Source organism: Canis lupus, chromosome 18, assembly GCF_048164855.1.
Source record: "Canis lupus baileyi chromosome 18, mCanLup2.hap1, whole genome shotgun sequence".
Taxonomy (NCBI): Eukaryota; Metazoa; Chordata; class Mammalia; order Carnivora; family Canidae; genus Canis; species Canis lupus.
This window is the reverse complement of record NC_132855.1, coordinates 25,054,059-25,078,741: the sequence shown is the minus strand read 5'-3', so window position 1 is coordinate 25,078,741 and position 24,683 is coordinate 25,054,059. Positions and strand designations below refer to the sequence as shown.

The 24,683-nt window shown below is 44.0% G+C and overlaps 1 protein-coding gene across 1 annotated transcript in view; it reads right to left on the bottom strand.

The window, feature by feature from the left end:
* Positions 1 to 2,472: 2,472 nt before the first annotated feature.
* Positions 2,473 to 24,683, bottom strand: part of RAPGEF5 (Rap guanine nucleotide exchange factor 5) — a 229,736-nt gene continuing 207,525 nt past the window's right edge. Inside the window, exons 21-26 of the mRNA XM_072783806.1 lie at positions 23,424 to 23,514; positions 21,258 to 21,308; positions 20,358 to 20,445; positions 15,196 to 15,260; positions 10,298 to 10,352; positions 2,473 to 6,642 (exon numbers count right to left, since the gene is read on the bottom strand). Of these exons, the coding sequence (XP_072639907.1) occupies positions 6,524 to 6,642; positions 10,298 to 10,352; positions 15,196 to 15,260; positions 20,358 to 20,445; positions 21,258 to 21,308; positions 23,424 to 23,514 (469 nt within the window). The 3' untranslated portion in view covers positions 2,473 to 6,523. The remainder of the gene's footprint in view (positions 6,643 to 10,297; positions 10,353 to 15,195; positions 15,261 to 20,357; positions 20,446 to 21,257; positions 21,309 to 23,423; positions 23,515 to 24,683) is intronic.

Genomic DNA, 24,683 nt, shown 5'->3' with positions numbered 1-24,683 from the left:
TAACCACACACAGCACGGGAACCCCGAATGTCTGAGCAGGAAAGAGGCAGTTGGCGAGGAGTGCTCAGTTCCACTTGCCAGGGTAGCAGCTCAGGCGAGCAGGGCTCCCAGGCTGGGACCACCTCCGTCCAGGGAGGAGTCCTGGCTTTTCCACCCTCCTCACTTCCATGTCTAAAACCTGGGGAGGTCAGAAGCAGCTCAAGTGCTAGGAGCAAGTCCACAACAGGTAGACTTGTTGTCTTCCTCGGAGAAAATGCCCAGGTCCACCGAGGAGATTTGTAATGTGGTATAGCTTTTTTTTTTTTTTTTTTTTAAGATTTTATTTATTTATTCACGAGAGACACACAGAGAGAGGCAGAGGGAGAAGCAGGCTCTATGCAGGGAACCCGACGTGGGACTCGATCCCGGGACCCCAGGATCATGCCCTGGGCCCAAGGCAGGCGCTCAACCGCCGAGCCAGCCAGGCGTCCCCGTAACGTGGCCTAGTTTTAGCAGGAAATAAATGGTGATGTGGTGTGGTTGGCCAGCAAGGAAGGGCTCTGAGGCGTTCCCACCCCTCCCCTGCCCTGATTTCACCCTGGAGTGGAAGAGCCATGTGAGGAGGACCCAGAAGTCCCTTTACGTCCAGGTTGGGGTGAAGCAAAGGTCTCACGGGTGATTACAGCGCTTAGGATGGGACTGCTGTGGGGAGGAGTGAAATGACCCTGTGGCAGAAATGTCCTGAAAGGTAGCCACAGGGAACCCCAACCCAATCCCCGGACGACCCCCCAGCCTCGGGGTGGTGGTGGGGGCATAACGAGCAGCCACAGTAGGGCTGAGGAGTAGGTCACGTTCCTCCCAGCAAACATCATGTCACTGCAGGGGGACCCAGTGGACACGCTCCGGACCACACGTCTCTGCACAGTACGTCTGTCTTGCTTGTTGGGTGTGTCTTTCTTGTGCTGGGAAAGAAAGGAAAGGATGCTGGCTGCTTCTGCTGAGACGTAATTGTACTGCCTCCTGGAACAGGAATACTCTCCTAAAGAGTATTAGCAGGTCTAAAGCTTTAGGGATCTTGTCTCAAGTGGCGAATGGAAAGCAAATACACAGGCGGCTCAGTGTGGCTCCAGACCTCAGAGAAGGACCAAGCCAGATGTGGAGCTCTTTGTCCTTGAAATACGACTTTGTAGCTAGAGCCCCAGGCCAGCATGAGAAAGTTCATTTTGAAGTTTGCTACTTTGAACAGGAACCTTGTTCATCTTCCCTGTATGGGCAATCACAACTATCTGGAGCAATGGGAATTTCTCTTTCTTCTAGTCCCTTCTGAAGCTGGAGCCTAGGGCCTCCATTCTCCCTTCATCTCCTGCCCCTCTGGTGAAGTGATTATGGATAAGGACAAAGGTGCTAAGACCCAGTGGTCTTCTCTCTGGCCCTAGTCCCCTCAGAGCCAATGCCCCTCTGCTCTCACTTCTCACTTTCCCTTAGTACCAGAAGTACTACTTCCGGATGATAAGAGTCCAAGAACATCATCTTCTGGTCTTCTTTACCTTTTCCCATTTAAAGACACGGCCTCTGCATGAAATGTGACAACAGGTAGTTTCATCTGTTAGGTGCTCTGCAAAGCCAGTACTATTGCCCACACGCTGACCGAGGGAAAGGACAGTTTATCAAGAAAGAAGTGCCCCAGGGGACTGTATTAACTTAGGCTAAATTCTGTGTAGGTAAAAAATCACCCCGAAACCTCAGCGGCTTCTAATGATGTTTTATTTTTGACTCAAATTACAAGTCCTTCACAAGCTGGAGACTCAGGTGGATGGAGACACCTTTTCCTGGAACATTGTAGGTCTCACCTCAGAAGTGACATGGCGGACAGGGCTACCTTGTAAAGCTTTAGTGTACAGGCTGCACAGGTCACGGCTCCCCATTTTTCACTGGATACAGCAGGACATTTGGCCACTCCTGAGTTCAACATGCTAAGATACATAATCCTCTTGCAGGAAGGAATTACCACATGCCAAAGGCCAAGCTTAACATCAATGAGCAGGATGTGTGACCCTCCCACAAGAAGGGGAGGAGGTTCTGAACAATGATATGGTCCAGTCTTCCCACCTCCCCGGAGCACCTTATTACCCCTGTGCTTCACCATCCCACCCACAGCTCTTGTGTGGTCAGGGCCTCTACCTGAGGCCTAGAGCTTCCCTCAGTGTCTGGGTTGACAAGGAAGGGAGAGGTCCAGATCCCACTTGGAGTGCGGCGACACAGGGGACAGAACATGAGAATACTGAGGTCATTTCCCACAAAGGGTCTCAGGTTCTCCTACAGCTCCAGGCAGCCCTGGTGATTGAGGCCTCAGTGGCTGCCTAGGAACCTCTTCACCTACTGGTCACTCAACGAACTAATGATTTCTGGGTTCCAAACAGCAGGCCTGATCTGCTGCCAGGACACAGGCTGCGGAGCCCACAGACGCAGCAAGAAGCTACGAGGCACAAATAGTATCTTTAACATAATCTTATATTTGGAAAAGCGGGTTTTAAAAAACACTTGAAAATACAGGATAAGGTAACAATGACTCATATAAGTTTTCACCTTATATTGCTTGGCCATTTTTTTTTTTTTTACATATAAATTATTGCTTACTAGCTTCGATAAATACACAGCACAGTCATATATACAGAAGCAGAAAGCACGACATAGGAGGAAGAAAATACTGTTAATGGCAATTCTGGTAATTCCACAAATGTTTCATATTTACCAGCTCGTATAATGGTGGAAAACTACTAAGTGTAGTCCCTGAGAAGTTAGGTAGACACCCTGATCGCGGGTTTTCTATCTTCTAATTGTTAACGCAAGCTGACAATGTCACAGCGGTCCTAATTAATAGTACATTAAAAGGCGAGAGTCCTTGCTTCAGGGCATCGGTTTCATCCCAGTATTTAATAACCGTGTAATACGAATACAATAAATAGGCTATGCAAATAAATATTACTCTGCTAAAAAACGTTTAGTATATACAGCTTTGCTTTATACAGTAGTACAATTTCATCTAACTTTTTGGCAATTTTTAAAAACTTTCCTTCCCCCTACTAGTTTTAAGCACAACGGCCCACTCATTAAAGTAATAAGCAGGCTGAAATTGTAAGGACATGTCTCTGAAGCATTTAAAAGAAACTCCATGTTAGACAACTGCAGTGGACCCGATCTGCCCCGTTTTAATGTTTGTGCCTAGTTTCCGAGCAGCTCGGGTCAGCTGTGCCATTTCAGAATGCGAGGTCCCACCTGTGGTGGATGCGACGGCCGGAGCAAGGCGGCGGGGCTGGGACCGGGGCCTGGTGAAGCCCAGCTCCAGGGACCAGAAGCCACCACCTCCCTCTTTCATGCAACCGTTTCTCTCTTCATAGGCTGGTCTACACAGCGCAACACCGTCTGCCCACCAACGCGGAGGCCTGGCTTTTTGCTTCGCCCTCATTCTTGTGTATTCAGTGTACACTCCACCCAACTTGCTTGTGGACTGGGGGTGGGGGGTGTCCTAAGAAAATGAATTCATCTCAACATAATCAAAGATACTAAAATAAAGTGAATGTATGTCATAGCATTTTGCACTATAACCTTTTGGCAATTGTACGGATGATAACAAAAAGTACATTTTAAGACGTTGTAGCCTTTGGAGCATCTGCAAACACGTAGGGGAAAAAGTTTCAGAAAGGGTGCAGTTTTGCCCACAGGAACCTGTCCTGTGCGAACTCCTACGCAGGGCTGGTTGGCTGGAAGGCGGACGAATTCACATGCCCGCAGGACTGTCTGGAGGTTGTGCTGTAGCAGAAAGAAAGAAGCCTTCGAGAAGTGCTCGTGTGCCACTCGTGGAGGAAGGAGGAAAAACAGTTTTTCAGAGTGAATGGAGATTTTGTGCAACCACAAAAATTGAAGAGCTGGGGAGGAGCTTTGACACCTTTGTCCATCCTTCTGGCCAGAACAAAACCTATTCCAAAGAAGTGTGGGCAAATATTTGGAATGGGAATACAGCCCATCCTTCTTAATGGGGGGCCTCACTGTTAGACAGCCTGGCTTTGTAAGGGGAAGCTTCACGCTGAGCTACATAAATCTGGTTTCCAGGGTTTTGCCTTCAATTCTTGAGTTCCAGATTTGAGTTTTCACAGGGCTTCTGAAATTGGTGAGCTGCTGATGCTTGGGAAACCTCTGGAGACAGTTGTTCAATTTCAGAAAGACTTGGAAATTTTGACATTCAGAAGACAGAGATGAAGAAGCAAATGTAAACGAAACAAAATCCTCCCTTCCCTTCCTGCTGCTGCCCTGATAGCCACATGACCACGGCTGGAGGGACCTGTGGGCAGGCACCACATTCTCCCTGGCCTGCGACTACCTACACCGTGTGGAATACTGTCTACGCCATCAGAATGTGTTTAACTGTGATATATGCGTGGGTTCATTTGGCTGTGCACACGTCTGAATTGGGATCTAAGTAGCAGGTGCCAGGCTGAAATAGTTCTCCACTGAAAATTAGTCCTCAAGGGGTAACGTTCTGGTTGGAGCCATGGAGATCTAATGTGAACAGACATTTAAATGGTAAAACGTGGAGGCAATGTCCAAATGGCCTTACATGATTAGACTGGCCACGTGACCCTCAGCACAGAGAAAAGGCGAGAACACAGGTTTTTGTGCTATAAGCCCAAGCTTTCCCCAGTATTTGCCAAGGGGAGAGCTTTTCCCTTGATTAGCCGTGAGAGGAGCCCATCTGCCCCGGTTCCAATGGCTCCCATCCCCTCCAGTGATCTCAGTCCGTTCCCCAGTAGCCTGGAGCTTGTCTTTATGTGCGCCAGCCCTGGGTGGTGCCTTTCTATAAAAACCCTGTTAGTTTTCAGGACTGAAGCTTTCCATGCTGGCACAGACTGAGTCTCTTTGAAAGTCCTACCAAAAATTTCTTCTATGTGGTTCCTTCCAGGGATCTATCTCTCAAGCTTGGTGTGGTTTCCAAGCCCAGGAAAACAGCAGTGCTAATTGCATGTCAGAAAGCACTAGACACTTCTCAGTCCTATGGTGCTGATGGGACAGGAGGAAGCATTCTGTGCAGACACCTGAGAGATGAACAGGCAGGAGTGCAGGGGAGTCACACTTGTGGGCAATAAACAGACAGGGTACATGAAGCATGGGCCCCTGTATTTTAGCAAAGCCACTGGCACCTCGCTGGCAGCGGCAGATTTTGCTGTTGGACCCACAGGCATGTTTCTGTTCATCTGAAGCTTGAGGAGAAACCCTCTAACCAGTTCTTTGAAATAACAAGAGGTTTTACTTACTGTAGGAGCCCCTCTCTCTAAGACTGAGAATTAAAAAATAGAGTAAAAGACTCTTGAGATGTTGGGGGGAACAAGAGACAAGTTATAGAAAGACTCCGTGCCTTGGTTAGAAGGTGGTTAGAAGGTGGACTGCAGGACCTTTAAAATCAGACATTCGTGTATTTTGGGGTTCTTATTTGCTGTAAGATGGGCAATTGCTAGTCACTACCTTACTCTTGTCTAAGGAGTGCTAAGTGCTAGTCACATCAAATCCCACTTACCCTCCCTGTGTTGGCTGTTACCACTCTATACTGAGGGCAGGGGAGCCTGCGGGAGGCATCATCAGGCATAAGGATGCAGACCTTTGACACTCGGTTACCTCAATAAATTGCTACTGAATGCCTGTGGTTTTTCAAAAATCACATTGTTTCCAATGAGAAATGTGAATCTTTTTTGCATATGTAAAGAAAACCCCTGTAAACTAAACAGTGAGTCCATTTCTTACAGATTACGACTATTTTTCCTTATTGACAAAGCGACATAGTCTAGCTTGCCTATAGCTGCAAATCGGTGGTGGTGCAGAAACGCATTTCCCCTACAAGCCTACATTGATAAGTGATTGTGGATGCAACGAAATGCATGCCTTGACATTTCCCTTTTGGGTGCCAGCATGGATGCCAGCTGTGGGTCCTCACTAACTTCTTAGACACAAGGGGCTTTGGGTGATGTCACAGTTTGTATGGACAGTGGCCATTCCTTTTCCCTGGAAATCTAGAGATGTCATCACTGTCTTTAGGTGTTCACATGAGCTGCTGCTTTGAGAGCCTATAAACAGTAATCTACCACCAGGCAAAGTAAAACCCCTGTTTCATGCACACTTGTACTGAAGTATTTGGTCCCTGCAGGACAAGACACTCTCTCCTCTTGATGCTGGTACATCACAAAATCAAAACTGGGGTAGATGAACAATGCAGTCATAAGACACCAGACTTCTCCATTTCAAGAATGCTTCTGACTCTTCCTCTGCCTTCTTGTTCTGAGAGCAGCTTGGAGAGGCCTCTCCCCGTCTCTGGTGGCTGACATCACTTCCTGAGCACGCTTTGCTTGGCCTTCCTGTGTGCATCTTATGCTGATAAAACTCAGCAACTTCTTTTCTCACAGGAAAGCAATGTGCTCAGCACTGGCCCTCCCAGAGCTCAAAGTGTGGCCGTTACGGGGGAGGTGGGGGGGGGGGCGAGGTGGCGGGGTGGTGGGGCTCACACCCGAGGCTCGATCCTGTGTGACAGCTCAAACAAGGCCTGCTGGCTGTCAATGACATACAGGTGATTAACATAGGATTTTAACTCTTGGTGCTCCTTTGGAGACACGTCGCTTCCTGTTTTTTGGAGGAAAGAGAGATAGTCAATCTCATGGGAGCAGAAATGCTATTTCTACATGTCAGTAAAACCTCACATTAAGGCTTAGAGTACCTCTACCAGGTAGACTCCCAAGTCAGCATGCCACAGGGAGATCTTTATCCTGACAGTGTAGATGCTTTCCCAGCTCAGATTTGGTCCTCGGGTCAGGTAATTAAGCTGGCGAGGTATCTGCTTTACTGATATTTATTTATTTATTTATTTATTTATTTATTTATTTATTCATTCATTCATTCATTCATTCATTCATTCAGAGAGAGAGAGAGAGAGAGAGAGAGGCAGAGACACAGGCAGAGGGAGAAGCAGGCTCCATGCAGGAATCCTGACGTGGGACTCGAGACCAGGTCCCTAGGATTACACCCTGGGCTGCAGGCAGCACTAAACCGCTGGGCCACCAGGGCTGCCCTGTTTTACTGACATTTCTATAATAGCATTTCTCACTAATGTTATATCAGAATGTAGTGACAGTGTTAGTATCTCCTCTCTACAGCATGGGAAATGGCACAGACACACAACAGGTAGGCGGCAGTGCAGGACTGGCACCCAGGCAGTGTGGCTAACGAGTTCATGTCTGAGGCCCCCATGTCCCAGCAACTGCCTGTCTAAATGACTTTCCCTGGCTCTTTTTTTTTTTTTTTTTAAGATTTTATTTATTTATTCGTGAGAAATACAGAGAGAGGCCGATACACAGGCAGAGGGAGAAGCAGGGTCCCTGCAGAGACAGGGTCCCTGCAGGGAGCCCAACATGGGACTCGATCCCGGGACTCCAGGATCACACCCTGGGCTGAAGGCAGGCGCTCAACCACTGAGCCACCCAGGGATCCCTTCCCTGGCTCTTCTATCTCAGTCTGGAATTATCAGAACTCACTGCTAATCTGGTCAATGCACAGACATGATTCATTGTTTGTTTTTACATGTTGTATGATTCCTTGGTGTCCTTACTTTTTGAGAAAATTAAAAAAATTAAGTAATGGTTTGAATGAACAGGTATCACAGAACTGAACCTAAGGTATACCTAAGGGGCAGAGCAAGTTCCAAAAGGATGTGGATGGGCTAACGTCCACCCAACAAGGGACGAGGCGAGGGGGTTTCCACTCCCAAGCCCAGGGTGATTAAAAACCTGAAGGGCCACAAGCAGCTTTGGTGCCCTGTGAACACATATGTGCCATGCTGGGGACGGCGCTGATAAGGAGCTTGAGATAAAGTAGCCTAGACAATGGGGCAAGCCCACTTCCCGTAGTCGAAAACAAACACAATCCAAAAAAAAATCCCCCCAAACCTCAAGGCACTGGGAGCCTGACTAAACCACCATGGAGAGACAATGTCAAAGCGAGAGATGGTGACATCACATCCTCTGGCTTCACGGAATTTCAGATGGGAGCGGTGGGGGCCCACAGGAGGCTCAGCATTTTAATGCAGCCATTTTTTCTCTTGGTGAAATCCAATTTTTCCTCCTCTGTGTCAAATGTGTTTTATAATTTAAGGTTTAGATGTCATGGGTAGCTTGTGATTCTTAGGTTTAATGGCAAATGAGGATACCTGGTTTCAAAGACAAAGCACCGGGAGCTAAATTTTTTATCATCACACTTGTTTGGGAGTGACCAAAAAGTTGTATTATTCTAGAACATCTTCTCTGTAAGACACTGAGAGACTACTTTTGGTTTACTAAATATTGGTGTGGAAGCCATAATGGTACAAAGATAATTTTGTTGTTACTTTTTTTGACTTTAAGATGGCAGAATGAATGGCTCCAATCATGACAAGTGACACCTGCATGGCACTTCGTAATTTTTAAGTGGCTTGATTAACGTTATCTTATTTTATCCCTAAGGCTGACATGGGTTTACTAAGCCTATATAAACTGTCAAAATTGATTCCACTAATCCAGTCCCAAACCCAATTTTTAAAGATAGGTAAATATACAGCACAAAGAGTTATGCTTTGTGCTATGCAGACCTGCTCCCTGGTGATGGGTGGTTCAAGACAAGGTGGAGGCCACCAAGCCAGTATATATAACCTTCCCGCCCACACGTGCCGAGTCTCTTGGTCAGCGAGGCTGATGTCTTAGAATGAGCTGAGTAAAACCATAAATACTTGGGAAGCAAAGGAGGCTGAAAGGATTATAAACCCAACACTCAGCAACATTATGCTTGTCCATTTGGATGAATCTTCACAACAGTGTTACTACCACTGTTTCTACGGTAAGTGCACCTATTGTGTGCCCTGTGGAGGATTACATAAGCACATGTCAGGTGGTAGTGCCTGATGTAAGTATTTAAAAACGTAGGTATTGTATTTCTAACTCTCCCTTTCAAACAGAAACTTGGTAATTCATAAGGAATTTCCGTTGCTTTTTAGGGGACAATAATGCTAGTCAAGACCAGCCTGGACAGAAAAAAAATTCTTAAGAATACGTCCCTATCCAAAAGGAGGGGAACTGAGTGGGAAAAATTAGAGAGGGAGGCAAACCATGAGAGACTCTTAACTCTGAGAAATGAACAAAGGGTTGTGGAAGGGGAGGTGGGCGGGGGATGGGGTGACTGGCTGACAGGCACTAAGGTGGGAACTTGATGGGATGAGCACTGGGTTTTATAATACATATTGGCAAATCGAACTTCAATTAAAAAAAAAAAGAATATGCCCCTATCCTTAGGAAGGAGAACTTTGAGCTTTCTACTTTATAGGTACTTCTGTATTGTTGAAAAATTACTTTATAATGATGATGTTTTACTAAAAGTAAGTTTTATTTTAGTGGTCAGCTTTGATTTACCATTATTGAATTTCACTTTCTATATATTTTTTTTATTGCCCTTCTGATCTATAGAATCTGCACAAGGCAAAGAAAAGAGGACAGGTCAGGAAGGCAGGCAGGCTCGGTCTCTCTAATGGCCCAATGGGTTGACTCTCTGAGGCCCTGCTTTCTGCTCTGTACCCCAGCGTTCATGCTCTGCACGCACTCATCCCCAATACTGGTGTCAGGATGCCGTTGCCCATGTGTGAACACTCCTTGAACTCAACAAAGTTGATTCTTTCCTTCCTGCAATGTTCTAATGCTATTTAAGCATAGTGTAAATTATGCTTGAGGTTTAAAGGGAACACATACTCCTACATACATTAATCTCAGTGGGGAGTCCAGAGAAGTGCTCAGAAAAATACATTTTCAGTGAAAGGCAGCTCCAGACAGGAAGTTTTTGTTGGAGGGGAGTAAAGATTCTGGAGGGCTGCTTTAGGTACTTTTATAAACTGTATTCCTATTCCAGGAAGGCTCCCAGCAAAAAGATTAGGGACAGGGTCACCCTTGATAAACCCACTGGTAATTCTGAGCCCAGGGAAAGGAAATAGACTTTCTGGTCAGGGGGTTGGGGTGGGGAGCCTCTGATCATCTAAAGTCACTCTGTGCGGTGGAAACCTGTTGCCGAGAGAAGATAAAAATTTGCCTTATCTTGTCTTCGTCTGCATCCCAGGCATGCAGTGATGAAATGAAAAGAGACTACAGCATATGCATATTATACTTTATAATGTTTCAGCACATTCCCACCAAATACTCGGGACACGCTCACCATCTGTACCCATCTATGGTAGGCTGACATTCCGTGCCCGACTTCCAGTACTCACCGAACTGATTGGTCCTGCAGTGCCTCAGGGTCCGGACGGTGTCTGCAATCATGTGCTGGAAGGTAGAGCAGGAAAGTTATCAATGGAAGGGTCATAAGAGGTGCTGCCAGACAAGGGGTGCCCGATGGGATGGAAGGATTTGACACCCTTGGCCACAAATGGAAGAGCTGGGTTTGGAACTGGACTTCACTTTAATTGGGAATACTAAGCTTGGATTACGAAAAGGATAGTCAGTCTTTGTCTATAGAAACAGTGCTCCCAAACCTGGCTGCACGGATTGACTGAGCTCTGGGTTTCCACGTGCCATGGATTCTAACAACCCATTGTTTATACCGGGTAAAGAAAAAAAGCCCTCCCTCCCCAGTCTACCTATCTGAATCTGCTTAGGCTTTTCCCTTCTGAATCTGGGAGGCTTCTGTGGACCAGTATATATTGGCCTGTGTGGTGATCACTGCTCTGGATCTTTGCGCCTCCTCTAGGCCAGGTGCCATGTGATGGCTCTGCATGTCCAGTGCCTGCCATAGGTCACATAGTGACTTGCACGGGCTGAGTGCAGGGAGGAATGTTGGTGGCATCAGACACTCATGTATCTCAAATCCGGACAGGAGATGAGATGACACAAGAGGCAAATATTTTCTAAAACACCAATATCCTTACAGAGACCGTTTTCTGTTTGTGATTTATATTCCCTCCCACGGCCTTCAGGATTTTGCTTTAATTTCTTTCTTTGAAGTTCTCATTGATCTCCAGGCAAAAGTCTTCTTGACCTCGTGGCTTCCTTTGATAAGATCCTATCAGCTCACACTTGGAGACCTCCTACAGTCTTCTTGCTATCTTGTTTTTAGTTTTCCAGCATGAAGGAGAAAGACAGCATTTAGGACAGCACCATTCTCCACTACTGTTCCTCCCCTATGGTTGCCAGAATAACTTCCAAACACTGTTGCTATCATGTTCTAGTCCTCTGGAAAATCCACAATGTCTTTCTAATTTGCTTCATCTCAAAACCCAAACATTATCCTATTACTCAGGAATCAACATTATTCATTATCTGGTCCTCCAAAATTCCCCAAATGTGTCATCATCTTTCAGGTCCTGCTGTACACACCAGGCAAAGACTTGCCCATATACAACAAGCCCTCAATGAATGCTTGCTAAAAGAATAACATTAGTACAAAAAAAATTTTTTTTTACTTATTATCCATCAGAACTATAGAAACTTTATTTGAACATGACCTACTTATTAAATTGTCCTCCACTGTATTTCTACTCAATATGGAAAATTAAATAGGACAGTGATTAGAGCAGTAGATCAAACTGCCTTTGTAAAGGAAATGAGACGTGACTCATGTCTGTGAATGTATTGTTACGTTTCCTTCCCCAAGTCTGACCATTATTCCCAGGGCAGGTTTCTTGTTCTAAGCAATGGCGTCACACTGATTTCTATCGTGTGCCATTCGTGTGGCTCACGGGAGCCCTGGGCGGATGCAAGGTTGAGTACTGAGCAACACAGTGAAGCCTGAGCCCTGGCCCTCATCTTCAGGCTTCCCAAAAGGGGAAGGGGGAAGATATGGTAAAGGATGATGCTCTCAACATGGAGGAGTCAAGAGGAGAAAGACAGAAAGCCTGTGTTTCTTCATTATTTAATAGTTGGGGGCTGAAATGTTTAGAGCTGCTGAGACAGCAGAGGGCACAATGGACATCTTATTAGACCCAGCGTGCGCTTCTGGGCCTTTGTAGTATTGAACTTAATGTGTTGGCCTGTATCAGCCAGATAAAGAGAATCCACTGAATTATTTGCTGGCTGACTTCAGCCAATATCCATCATGAGGAATTGGCTTCTCACCAGTTAATTCAGTTAGGTTCTATTGGTTCATTATTGTGAAAGATGATCCTGTTTTAGCTTAAGTGAAACTCTGTCCCTTGCTGAGAAATATCCCTTCAAAATACTGACTCTATCAGGAAATTCAGTTTCATTCTCCAGCATCCAACTGTAATACAGGGCTATGTATAATGTAAAACAGATTTCTGTCCTTTGAAAAAATGTAAATTCACCCAGTCTTCTCTGTGCAAGGAGAGGGTCAGCACAAGGTGGGCTGCATCTTAAGTGCCAACCACTTTGAAGACCAGGAACTCTCCAATATTACCAAATCTGCTCTCTTTAGAAATGCTGTGCTAGTAAGCACCTGATGGATGCGTGTGGGTGCTATGGACCATGGTGTGCATGTATAATTGCATTATTTTCTGTCTTTTAAAAATTTTAATTTTATTATTTATTATTTATTTTTTTTAAAAGATTTTAGACACAGAGAATGAAAGGCAGAGACACAGGCAGAGGGAGAAGCAGGCTCCATGCAGAGAGCCTGACGTGGGACTCGATCCAGGGTCTCCAGGATCACGCCCTGGGCTGCAGGCGGCGCTAAACCGCTGTGCCACCGGGGCTGCCCCTCTGTCTTTTTTTTAAATAAAGTTCTCTTCAGGAATTTAAATTTTTAAAGAGAATATGATGACTTATGTATGCCCTGTTATTTCCTTAAACCATCTTAAAGGATTAAGGGGTACAGTTATTGACTCTAACAGAAGTACTATTTGTTAGACTTTGCTTCTGAAGTCTTGACACATCAGAAAGCAAGACCCTAGACTATATCAGCTGCATTGAATGTTGGAGAAAACAGGGGAAGCCAGAGATGCTGGTCAGAATGAGAAGGAGGGAGGGCTGCAGGGATCTTTCCATTGCTCTTTCCCATCTGTGCCTTTATTGAATTGTTCTATCCCTTTGGTGGCACCATGTGAGGGGCAGTAACACAATGCACTCAACCAAACCACCGATTCACTTGTGGGAGGAGGTCATCTGCCAGTCTGCCCTTAACAAGAGACAACAGTCAGCTGATAAAGAGTACACCTGTTATCCCATATCCCCAACTCAGAGGGAAACTAACCGGACCTTTAGAGGGAATTCTACTCAGTGTGACACACCTCACCCTACATCTTCACACACACTCTCCAACACTTGTCAGGCACTCTTAACCAGATGTGCTGGTCAGGATCTGAAGAAGATATTGATTAAAAGACTTCATCTGCCCCAAATCATTTCCTTAATATCAAGCACTGGGGATGAATCTACCTAGGGTCTAGAATGTTAGTACCTATAGCCTTTGGTTACAAAGAGGTGCCCTGTGATCTTCAGAACATGACACAGTGATGTAGAACAAATCTCTAAAGAAAAAACCCCACTTTAAATAACCATTCCTGGCTATGTTGGTTTGACTGTAGACTGAAAAACTGAGCTCTGATTCCAAAGCACTTAGTGCTGAGGGACTTGAAAAGTTATAGACACGTCCACTTTAAAAATAACTGAGCACAGGAGCGCATGGGTGGCTCAGACAGTTAAGTGTCCGGCTCTTAGTTTTGACTCAGGTCATGATCTCAGGATTGTGAGACTGAGCACCGCACAGGGCTCGATTGAGATTTTTTCTCTGCCTCCCCTGCTTGCATGCTCTTTCTAAAACATAAATAATTTTAAAAAATGGGCACAAAGGGGCAGCCCGGTGGCTCAGCGGTTTAGCGCCGCCTTCAGCCCGGGATCGAGTCCCACATCAGGCTCCCTGCATGGAGCCTGCTTCTCCCTCTGCCTGTGTCTCTGCCTCTTTCTCTCTCTCTCTCTGTGTCTCTCATGAATAAATAAATAAAATCTTAAAAAAAAATGGGCATAAACTTATCATCCTCAAGTGATTAAAGTGGAACTATAAGATATTAAGATGTCTCCCAGATTCTAGGTGCTTGGGTTTTCAAGTTGCACACTGGCCTTCTGCTGCCTTATTCTATGTGTGGCAAGTTAACCTGATGGTACGAGCAGCGCACTTAATGAGGCAAAGGTCAGATGCCACATATTGCTTGGACTCATCAGTTTCAACTATTCTTTGGTCATTGTCTACGACCCCCACCTCACTCAACCTGCTCGCACAGACCTGACCTAGTCTCACAGGGAACCGGGGTGTCAGTTCCCTCAAAGAGTTCACACAGATCCATTATGATCACTGATTAGGTCACTCACAGGTCAGGATCTATGGACAGGGGTCACTGGTATCATCTTTAACTATGAAGGAGAGTCTAATCTAGGACACCTAAGGTCCATTTGTCAGATCCATTCCTGTAGTCACCTGGGTCTCTTTGGAGCACTCCTATTTTACACTTGGCTCAGTTCTTACAGGCAACTCTGCTGCCCTCAGCCAGTCAGAAAGACTAGAAGGAGCCTGTGACATGAGGAACTATCTGCGAAGGTCCTAGAAATAATTCAGGAAGAGGCACTTCGGTGATTGGTGAGTTAGGATCGACTGGGAACATTTCACTTGTGAGCAGGGGGGCACTATGCCAGAGCTGCCATCTCCACAGTGGTATAGGTGTTCACAGGCTGAGAGAGGGATGGTATTCCAGAACCCCTGCCCCCCCCTACAAATTCCACCTTCACATATGAGTGGGGAGTTCTGGAGATTAACTCCTCTCTGCAGAAGGAGAGCTCTCTCCTGTGCCTTGGAAGCAGTGCACACTGACATAGAGCGATGCCTCTCTCAAGTAGTCAAGCCTAACCTCTTGACAGAAACTTATAGTTTTATTTCTGGCTCAGTAACACACACTCGACCTCTGATGTTAGTCTAATGAAGTTCCATTTCCGACCTTAAAAAGCAGATTTTTGCATTTGGTTCTCAAAACCTTTCTAGCACACTTATTTTTAACTGGAATACATTTTGTTGACAATGCGTAATATGCATAAAATAAGCTCCTGGAAACCACCATGCATTCAAAGGAGAAAAGTGCTTAAGCCATTTGTTCCTTGGAGTAAGAAAGAAAAGCACACACTTTCCCTCCAGGGGGAAAAGAGAGAAATAATGAAATTTACATACCAGTTTTTCAAAATTGACAAGATTATCCAAAAATGTTTTATTTCCTTCATGAATAAATGTTACATCTGAAAATTAAAGACAAAAAGATATATGTGCCATTAGGAATGGATCATGAGTCAGGGCTAAGGAGGGCTAGATGGCAATGCAACTTATTCATTTTTCTTAAACATTGTCCATTATTCCACACATATGACAAGGCAACTTGAAACTGAATCCATATGGTATTTACTGTGAAAAGGCATAATTTATGTGTGTGTGTGGGAAGATAACATAAATTCAATTCTATATTTTGTGCTTTACAGTGAAGCGTTTGACTTCAACCTGTTAATATAAGCTAACACTATTGTATAACTTAACCAGTCCATTTGGTTTTTAGGCCAGAACATTGAATAGAAAAGAACTAAATAGCCAGGAAAAAAAGAATTTTAATATCTATGTGTTTGCTTTTTAACAATCCCTGGCAAAATATATAGGGCCTGCTTTACCTAAAGCATTAAAAGGTCTAGATTCAGATGTTTAGATTTTTGGATACCAAAACCAGTGCCTGATTGTGTATTCGAAGTGAGGAAAGGGACAGATCAGAGAATGGCAAAGCTTCTGGCCCTTTTACACAGGTGCAAGAAAGCATCACTGACGAAAAGAACACAAGGAGAGTAGGATAACACAAGGAGAGTAGGATGAAAGTACATTTCCAAAAAAAAAAAAAAAGTACATTTCCAGAGGAAGGAAGACTAGCATTTGGTTCGAGCCTCCCTACATTTCAAGTGACAGAAGATATTCAAGGAAAAAAAACCTCGTTTTGGTTGCAAAAAAACCAGGAGTGCCGCCTCAAGAGAAAGGGATTTGGGAATTAGTTATAATAATGACAGCAGCTGAAAGCTCAGGGAGTGGGTGACTCATAAAAACTCAGATCAGAGGGTCAAGGACTAAGCAGGAGGGAATCCTCCCAGACAAGAATCAAAGTAAGAAATACACTACAGTTCAAAGACCCTGCAAAAAGTCATGTTAGATCACAAACATGAGGGGTGAACCAAATGAAAATTATCTTGTTAAAATAACCTGACATGAAAGAGGGAAAAGAACAGCTTAAGATTCCTATAAATAGAAAGGGAAAGCATTTGCATCTAATCAAGACTTTCACTCTGCTGGTCCCTATGGGGCAATTATGAGCTCGGTGCTCTGGAAACTTGCCTACAACGCATTTGGCCGCTGAGCTTTGACTGCCCATCAGGGGGCGACACAATACCCTGATCCAAACCATCCTCAAAGCATCCCTTACATACAGCTTCCAGCACTGGCTGCAAAGTTTTCCTAAGCTTTCTTTCTCTTTCTCTGAAACTGATGTTCTAACAGGAAAACAAGTCACAATTACACAGTCGTCTGACAAACTCTGGATATTATCTTTCATGGCTTTGCTTTCAGAGAAGAACTACAAGGTTGCATTTTGTGTCACAAAATTTAGAAGAGAGTAGTCCTGGGGCCCCTGGCTGGCTCAGTCATGAGGATGCAACTCCTGACCTCAGTGTTTTAAGCTGGAATCCCACACTGTGTGTAAAGATACTTAAAAAATAAAAAAATCTTGGGGTGCCTGGGTGGCCTAGTTGGTTAAGTGGCCAATTTGGTTTTGGCTGGGATCATAGTCTCAGGGAGCTGGGATCCAGCCAGCACCGGGCTCCACGCTCACTGTGGAGTCAGCTTCAGGACTCCCTCTCACTCTGCCTTTCCCCCTACTTGCGCACACGCTTTCTAAAATAATCTTTAAAAAAAAATCTTGTAAGAGAGTAGTTGACACAGTTAACTTTTACTCTTTTTGTTTGGCAAATGAACACTGTGTGCACTCTATCTACATCACACACCACCTAAAAGCCTAGTCTCCCCTAACTCCCTGAGACCTTAGGTCACAAACTCCATGAGTCACCTGGTCCGTTTCCCCCAGTGTTACATTACTGTCATCCTCTCTCTGTGTTCCCAATGATAATGATGAAGAGTCATGACAATAATGGCACATATCTTTATTAATAGCATCAGACATGGCATTAACAAAAGACTGTAAGGTAAAGCCCTAGCAGGACAGAATGTGAAGAAAATGTGAGCCAAAGAACATGCACAACTGGCCCATGATCAGAGCTCTCTTCTTCTCAGCCAGGATTCAAATTCAGGGACCCGGGTTCCTCTCACCATTGTGCCTCTCTGGGAGCTCAAGCTGAATGGACTTGGGCATTTCTTACAGCCTACTATATAGTTGTCTTGCCAGAAATTTGGCACGTAGAGTGTGTCTGCAACACTCAAGTCTTCCCTTGGTGGCTCCCTCTCTTCCCTCCAGCCTGAGGTCTCTTCTCTTCTCTGGTGGTTGGTGGTCTCATTTAACCCCAACACTCAAGGGCTTGGAGGTCAGGCTGATGCTGGCATGAGAATAAAGCAGGCAAGGTGCTCTTGGTCAGGTGGGAAGGAGAGAGGGGCTGGAAGGGGCTGGAAGGGGCTGGCACCCAGAAGGAGCTTCAAGTGGCTGGAGGTTTGACACGCATGAATGGCAGGTGTGTGATGAGGAAGGCTTGAGAGAGAGGCCAATAAACGGAAGGGAAGGAGGGAGGGAGGGAGGGAGGGAGGGAGGGAGGAAGGAAGGATGAAAGAGAAATCTGGGATCTCATTTATTCCTGGGCTGTGAGCAGGCTCACCAGGCTGAGTGAGGGAAATGAGCACCGAACACTTTCCAAACTCTTCCTATAATAGAACTACTGGATGAAATGCTTCCATGTGGAGATGGCAAGTGAGAGAGGAGGAAGAAATACACAAGCACCCTAACATTCCTTTTATTTACCCGTGCAAATCTGCAATAATCATCTGGGCTCTGACAGACACACAACTCACCAGAGGACCTCACTTAACCTTCCCACACCTGCTCATATTCACTCTACTGGAAAGGGCTACATCTCCAAAAACACTGTGTGATACACACTGTTCAGCCGCTTCGGACTTTAGCTCAGCTGGATCATTTCCCCTACATTTATGTAGGGTTTCCCATTCATCCTCTTTCTGAATGGATGCCGCACCACAGCAGGGGGGAAGCTAAATCAAAAGGCAAGAATTGAACCGGGAAACAGGAAAGCTGACGCCGGAAGGATCCTCAGGTTAGGCACTCACTTGATAATCGGCATTCTTACTGGGAACTGACTGTCTCACAAAAAATGGAAATGTGGGAGGCCTAATCCTTCTTAACACCCAAGGAGCTCAACCCAAAGTGAGAGGCGCAAGGGGAGGGTTTTCATTAAAAGATTGGTTGTCCGAAAGCAGTTTACCATAACTTTAAAAAATTTTTGCAATTAAAAAACTCCAAATTAATTCCAAAATGTTTTGTTTCAGGCATGATATAGACACACTGTAAATTTTCACCCCATATTTCTTTGGAAATTATTTCAGAGAAAAATGATAACTTTAAATACAATAAAGCACTAATGATGTTTTTTTCATAATGACAAAATATTTTAAAAGGAAAACTAAGTGCTTATTTAAACTCAAGAAAGCTCCTAATGAAAAAAAGAAAAATATTTACTAGACTATATGACCGAATGTATTTTCAGTAGTAAAAAGGGAAATTTATTTTGCTGCCAACAAAGAGGTCTAGATAAACTCAGTAGAGCAGAAAATTGCATCCAAGCTAAGATGTAAGTGTGAGACACTTGACTGCATTAAATATTTTTTTGGGGAAAATCACGAATATACAGTAAAAAGCACTGCTCATACCTACTTAAGCTCAAGGGACATTGTCAACTAATTTCTCATTACCTTAACATTTTTTGTTTCAAAATTTTTTCTGCTTAAAATTAATTCCTTTCCCAGATCTGTCCTCATTTCCTATACGTGTCTGAAAGATTCTAAGTGTTATTTCCCACCTGCCACCCTGCACTCTCCAGATGAAGATGTTTTATTTTGCAAATAAAAATCTTAAGCCTGAATAAACTTTTAAATTGTTATTTTGGCATCACAATCTCTCCCTATTTCATCCATTTACATTTAGCAGAATCTTTTCAGCTTGAACGAAGCATCTCCATGCCTCTCAGTTGTGCTAATATGGTATTGTTTCAGGAAGATTCTTGCTTTGTACTAGATGCAGGATAGATGAGGAGCTGCAGGGATCACAGCAACTCAGTAATTCTCTAAAGCTCTGGTTGTTCTAGAGAGAAGCCCAGGAGGGAGTATCAGAGTTACTGCCAGTGGGAGTAGCAATGGGGGAGGGATGGAGTGCAGTGTGTATGGGGAGAATGGCTGAGCCATACAGCAATAGGGCTCCTGGGAAGCTCATTTCCAGAATCACATTTATGAGTCCAGTTATCGGGGCCAGACTCAGCAGAAGTTACAAGCCTCTGAATGGTGGAGGCTATATAAAAAATTATTCCTATAAAATCCCTTGGAAAGAATCAAAATATGACCAAGAAAAATGATCAAATCTTTTTCCTAGAAAGCACAGAGGTAGGATATATACTGAATGTTAGCAGCATAGGCCAGATTAAAAAGAACTTCCTTTTAATTAACCCTCTTAGTTTGAAAGAGACCACTGAGATCTCATTAGCAAACTTAACTAACATGTTTCTGGATGAATTATTTGGTGCTCTGCAGAAGAGAAGTCCGTTGGACTGACTACCTTGCAGTTGTCATATACTTTCCCAAATGGATGCCACTCCTGGAAAGAAGACAGTACATTCTCCACCAATAATTTTCCTACACTATATTGCTGGGCTTGACCACAGGTATTTCTCAGCAGTCTGGTAGGTTAGCTCTCTGAAATTTAAGTTGCAAACACAGAGCATGTTCACTGTTTGGGTTCTTTATCCCAGCCTTATTCCTGGTTGACGATGGTAAACTCCAAGAAAATAAGATGGCACTTAGAAGCAGAGCAAAATAAAAACATAAGTTTCCAGGGCCAAATTCTGTGAATCAGGTGAATGCTTTGGTATATCTCAAATACAATTAAGTAATTCAGCTACTTCAGAAATAATTGAGCATTTGAAGAATAATCACAAGAAAAGACCATTAGGTCCTAATGTCAAAATTACTCTACAGAAATATACTGAGAATCCTTTTTTTTTTTTTTTTGGCTCTGTACAGTTAGAGTGATACATTTCTGAAGATGGAATTGGAAAGCATAAAAGCTAGAAAATTGTTACCTTTAAGCAACAGAGGCATGAATGGGATTTTGGGTGGTTTCATCTTTTTGAATGCATCTCTGTAGGCTTTGTGATTCAGGGAAGGATCCTGACAAACCAAGCAGATTACAAAGAGAAAGAAAAATCAATGTGCTATAGAAACAATTCTAAATCCACTTTTGCTATACAATTTGAACATGATTTAGATATCGAGAGGTTCTTCCTCAGAACAAAGTAGATAAAGGTTTCCTAGGAGAATAAACTCACTAAATTAGGGCAGGAAATGTAGGCAATGAATAAAAGTCAACTTATTGGTTTACAATAATGGGAACTGACTGCAAAAGAGAGGTACCTTTTGATTGCCCTATTATTTTCCTCAAATAGGTTCTTTAAGTACAGTTTCCTCTGCATAATTTCTATCACAGGGTAACCCCAAAGTCTTTTGTTAGGTACACTGCAAAGAAAAACCTCTCTCATAAGGCATAAACAATGTATAGAAAATAAGAGAACACTGTTTTGTTGTGTTCTGAACAGCAACTATACATTAAAAAAAATCTAAACCTAAGAAACAGGAAAAAGAAGAATGAGAAAAGAATCATGCATGAGACATGGACTGCACAGTCACTGTATACCAATTGACACTGTAGGCTTTGAAAGGGACTAAGGGACTATACACTTAGAAATCTGCATTCTGGAAATCACGTCAGAAGGGCCATTCTCACTACCTTTCTCCACGGAGAGGAAGAAGCATTAACTGGCAACTTCTTCACTCCAGTAAGTAAAGCTACATTTTCATGTACAAGTGATCCAGCCTAAGCTACCAGACACGGTAGAGTGTGGGTCCTGGCCACTGCAAACTAGGAAGAAATGTGGCACTGTCCATAAATTTGAAGAGTAAGTCCCGTTTGGCTCACTACTTACTGTTAAGCTTTCAAGTTCAGAGAAAAGTTTCTTAAACTTCCCAGGGATTTTCTAAAATCAAACAAACAAAACACAAAAAAGGAAAAGGTCAGAGAAGTCAGTTACGTTCAGAGGCAATAAGAGGGGAATGTTTATGAAGCTGTGCTTCCACATGTCACATTTCTGAACATAAATACCTCTATCATTTGGTTCTACCCTGCCTGCTTTTCACTGTGCAACCTTCATCGTTCCTTAATATGACATGCTTTGGGAATGTGGCTAAAAACAGTTTAAAATAAGTAAAGGCTAAATGACTCAGAATCTAACTGGTTAGACATTCCACACAATGGTGACTTTTTAATACAAACTTGGATTTCAGTTGCATGTCTCACTTTTGGTGAATGCTCTCGTCTTCTCGCATGGACTTGCTGAGTGGGAAATAGTGCTACAGGCTGGCTTTGTTGTTGTTGTTGCTTAAATGATATAACTGTGTTTCACAGTGGAGGGCTAATGGTGAAAGACCATAAAAACCCTAAGTGACAAAGCCTGCACAGCAACAGTAGGATAGCTGAATCGCAAAGATCACCCACATCAATAGGCGGCATGGAAAGTCAGGGAGGGTGGAAATGGCAAGCCCTCCTGAGTGGTCAGTTGGTCTGAATTTGAATTCTGATTCTGCCCGTTTCTAGCTGGGTAGTTAGGTGGGACTCTCCCCTTGCCCTCCTGCGGTCCACCTGCAATTGGCTCCAGACCTCCTTCATCCCCACACACTCTGTTCTAACTGGTCTGGCCCATTTCCTATCAGCTGTGGCACAGATGCAGGGCCCTGCACATAGCAGGCAGTCTACACGTCCATGAAATGCATGCTGTTTGAATTTAACTGAATTATTTCTCCTCTCAATTCCTGCAAATCAAGGCTTCTTTGCTGGTTTAATTCAAATTCCACTCTCCCTCCACCCTTGCTGGCCATTTGTTTCCCTCCGGCCCTGATCAATTGTGGCATTTGTTGTTCGCCCCCTTTCATCTTAGGCTGCGCATGCAGGTCTTGTTTGCTTAACCGGGGCAGGCAGGTCTTTCGTTTCTTTTCTTTTGCACTCCTTCTGGGAGCAGGGGCCCTGACCCTCAGGTCACCACCATGCATGGCCCCTGATGAAAAGAAAGTGAGTCACTAAGATGCTCAGAGCCCTGTGTTGACATCTCAAGTAAGAAAAAAAGAGAGCTGGCCTATCTAGCAGGAGTCAGAATCGGGAACCATGAAGACAATGGAGTAGTGACAGGAGCTGAATCTGAGAGCACTGGAGAGAAGCTCAGGAGACCACACGAGCCATATGCGGGTCAGGATCATATGGGAGAAGCCTCAAAGGTGAAAGAGAAAGGATGGGAGAGAGAAATGGTTCATGCAACGAGGTAGCTGTTCAGTGGAGAACAGAGAAAGAGAAACAAAAAGAAGCCCAAAGAAAGAAGGTGATAGGGCCGAGGGTGAGGCCATACTCAGGGACACCCTGCTTTCAGTTCTTCCCACATATGCCCTTAGAGTCTATGCCCCAGAACTTGGGTTAACTTGAGTGTGCTTCTCCATCTTAGAACTCAGGTGGCTTTCATCAGGCAACACAGACAGCAGCAGAGCCTGGACTTGGGAGGCCTGAAACTTAGCATTTTGAGGGCCCTCTTTGGAAAAAAAGATTACAAAATTATTTCTGCAAATTTTACAAAGATATACATCATCCATGTGAGCACACTGCAAGATAGAGGCCTGGAAGCTTACATTCATTAGCATCTCAGCAAATTTGCTTCTGGACACATGTCACCACTTTTGAAAGGACCAACATGGGACTGTAACAACAGTGTCATGGCAGCAGAGCAGAAAACAAATTCTAGCTTTGGAGCATTTTATAATTTTTATCTCTTTCATACACACACACACACAAATACCCATATGTTATACATATGAAAAATATGTTTTATATATATTTTATATAAATAATAGAACCATTTTGAAGACCATTTGATCAAGAGTCCAACTTGACACATTCATTTTTAACTTCTTTTCCTCTAGTAGTATTTGTCTCATTTAAACCATTTAAATCAATTTATTTTAAAGGACTTTTACTGGAACATTTCCTGTTCAGTTTTATTTATCCCTACACCCCACTCCCCTATCCACATGAACCCCTAAGGCTTACTTACCTCCCAGGTCTGTGACAGCCGGCTGACAGAAGCAGTGTTGAGACCCATCACAATAGCGAAGAAGGAATTCAGGTTTCTCTGGGCTTTGCAGCTACAGAATAAAAAAAGCACAAGGTACTTGGAGCCACGTCCTTTTGCCAAATGACCGCAAAACACTGAGCTGGAAAGACTCTCCTAGGCCACAGAGTTCAACGTCCAGGGCAGTGCTGAACTCTGCTCCATGGCTCACACACATTGAGTGCTTCTCTGTGTGTGTGTGTGTGTGCGTGCGTGCGTGTGTGGCGGGTGGTATCCCCTTCACCGTTCCTAACACAGGTAACATATTCCGTTCTTACTTCTAGGAAAAGATCTGTGCTCCTGACACCCTCTGGACACCTCAAAAGATTCCTCCTTTTTAAAAAAATCTATTTTGGATGACGTATTTACAACTTTAACAGAAAACTCTTGAATTCACGTTTCTTTATATATAGCATACTCTCCTTCCAACAGCCCTCTTGTCCCATCTCTTTACTCAGGACGCTGTCATTATGTTTCACAGACAAGCCCCTCTCACCTCACTTGTCCAAGCTCCTCCTCCCATGACACAGCATTTTCTTTGCTATCAACAATATAGCTATTATATTATGTATCTATGTAAAATATGGCCTGTATTGTGGGGATACTGTCCTACATTTCTCATTTAAAGGAAAAAAGGAGGAAATAAAATGCAAAATAAAATCACATTGAGCTCCCTACACTCTGTAAGCTTATCTGTTCTGTATCATGTCAATCATGTCCTTCAACTCAACTGGTCAAAATTCCAATGATTTTCAAAGCCTGCAGAACAGGCTCGGCCTCCCAGGTCAGCCAGGACAGCCTGTGAGTTCCAGACTCCTTTTACTGGGGCCGTATTAAGAAAATCACTTTTTTGGCATCCCTGACCCAAGTTTTTAAAATTAAGAAATTACTCTAACTTGATAAATATGAAGAAATATACAAGTGCTCAACAGTAAGCTGGTACATAAAAAGTACCCAGTGTTGATGAGCGCAGCTTGCGCCTGATGCCACCTTTTCCACCACATCTCCACCAGGGTCTCGAATGGAACTGATGTATATGCAACTCTGAGTCCTGCTTTTTCAGGACTGTGTTGCAGTGTGTATTATGAATTCTTCACTATCATCATTAATGGTTATATGACTTCGTCAAAAACATACATGATTTGTTTACTCGTTCCCCTATTGTTAACATTTAAGTTCTCAATTCAATTCAACCCAATACAG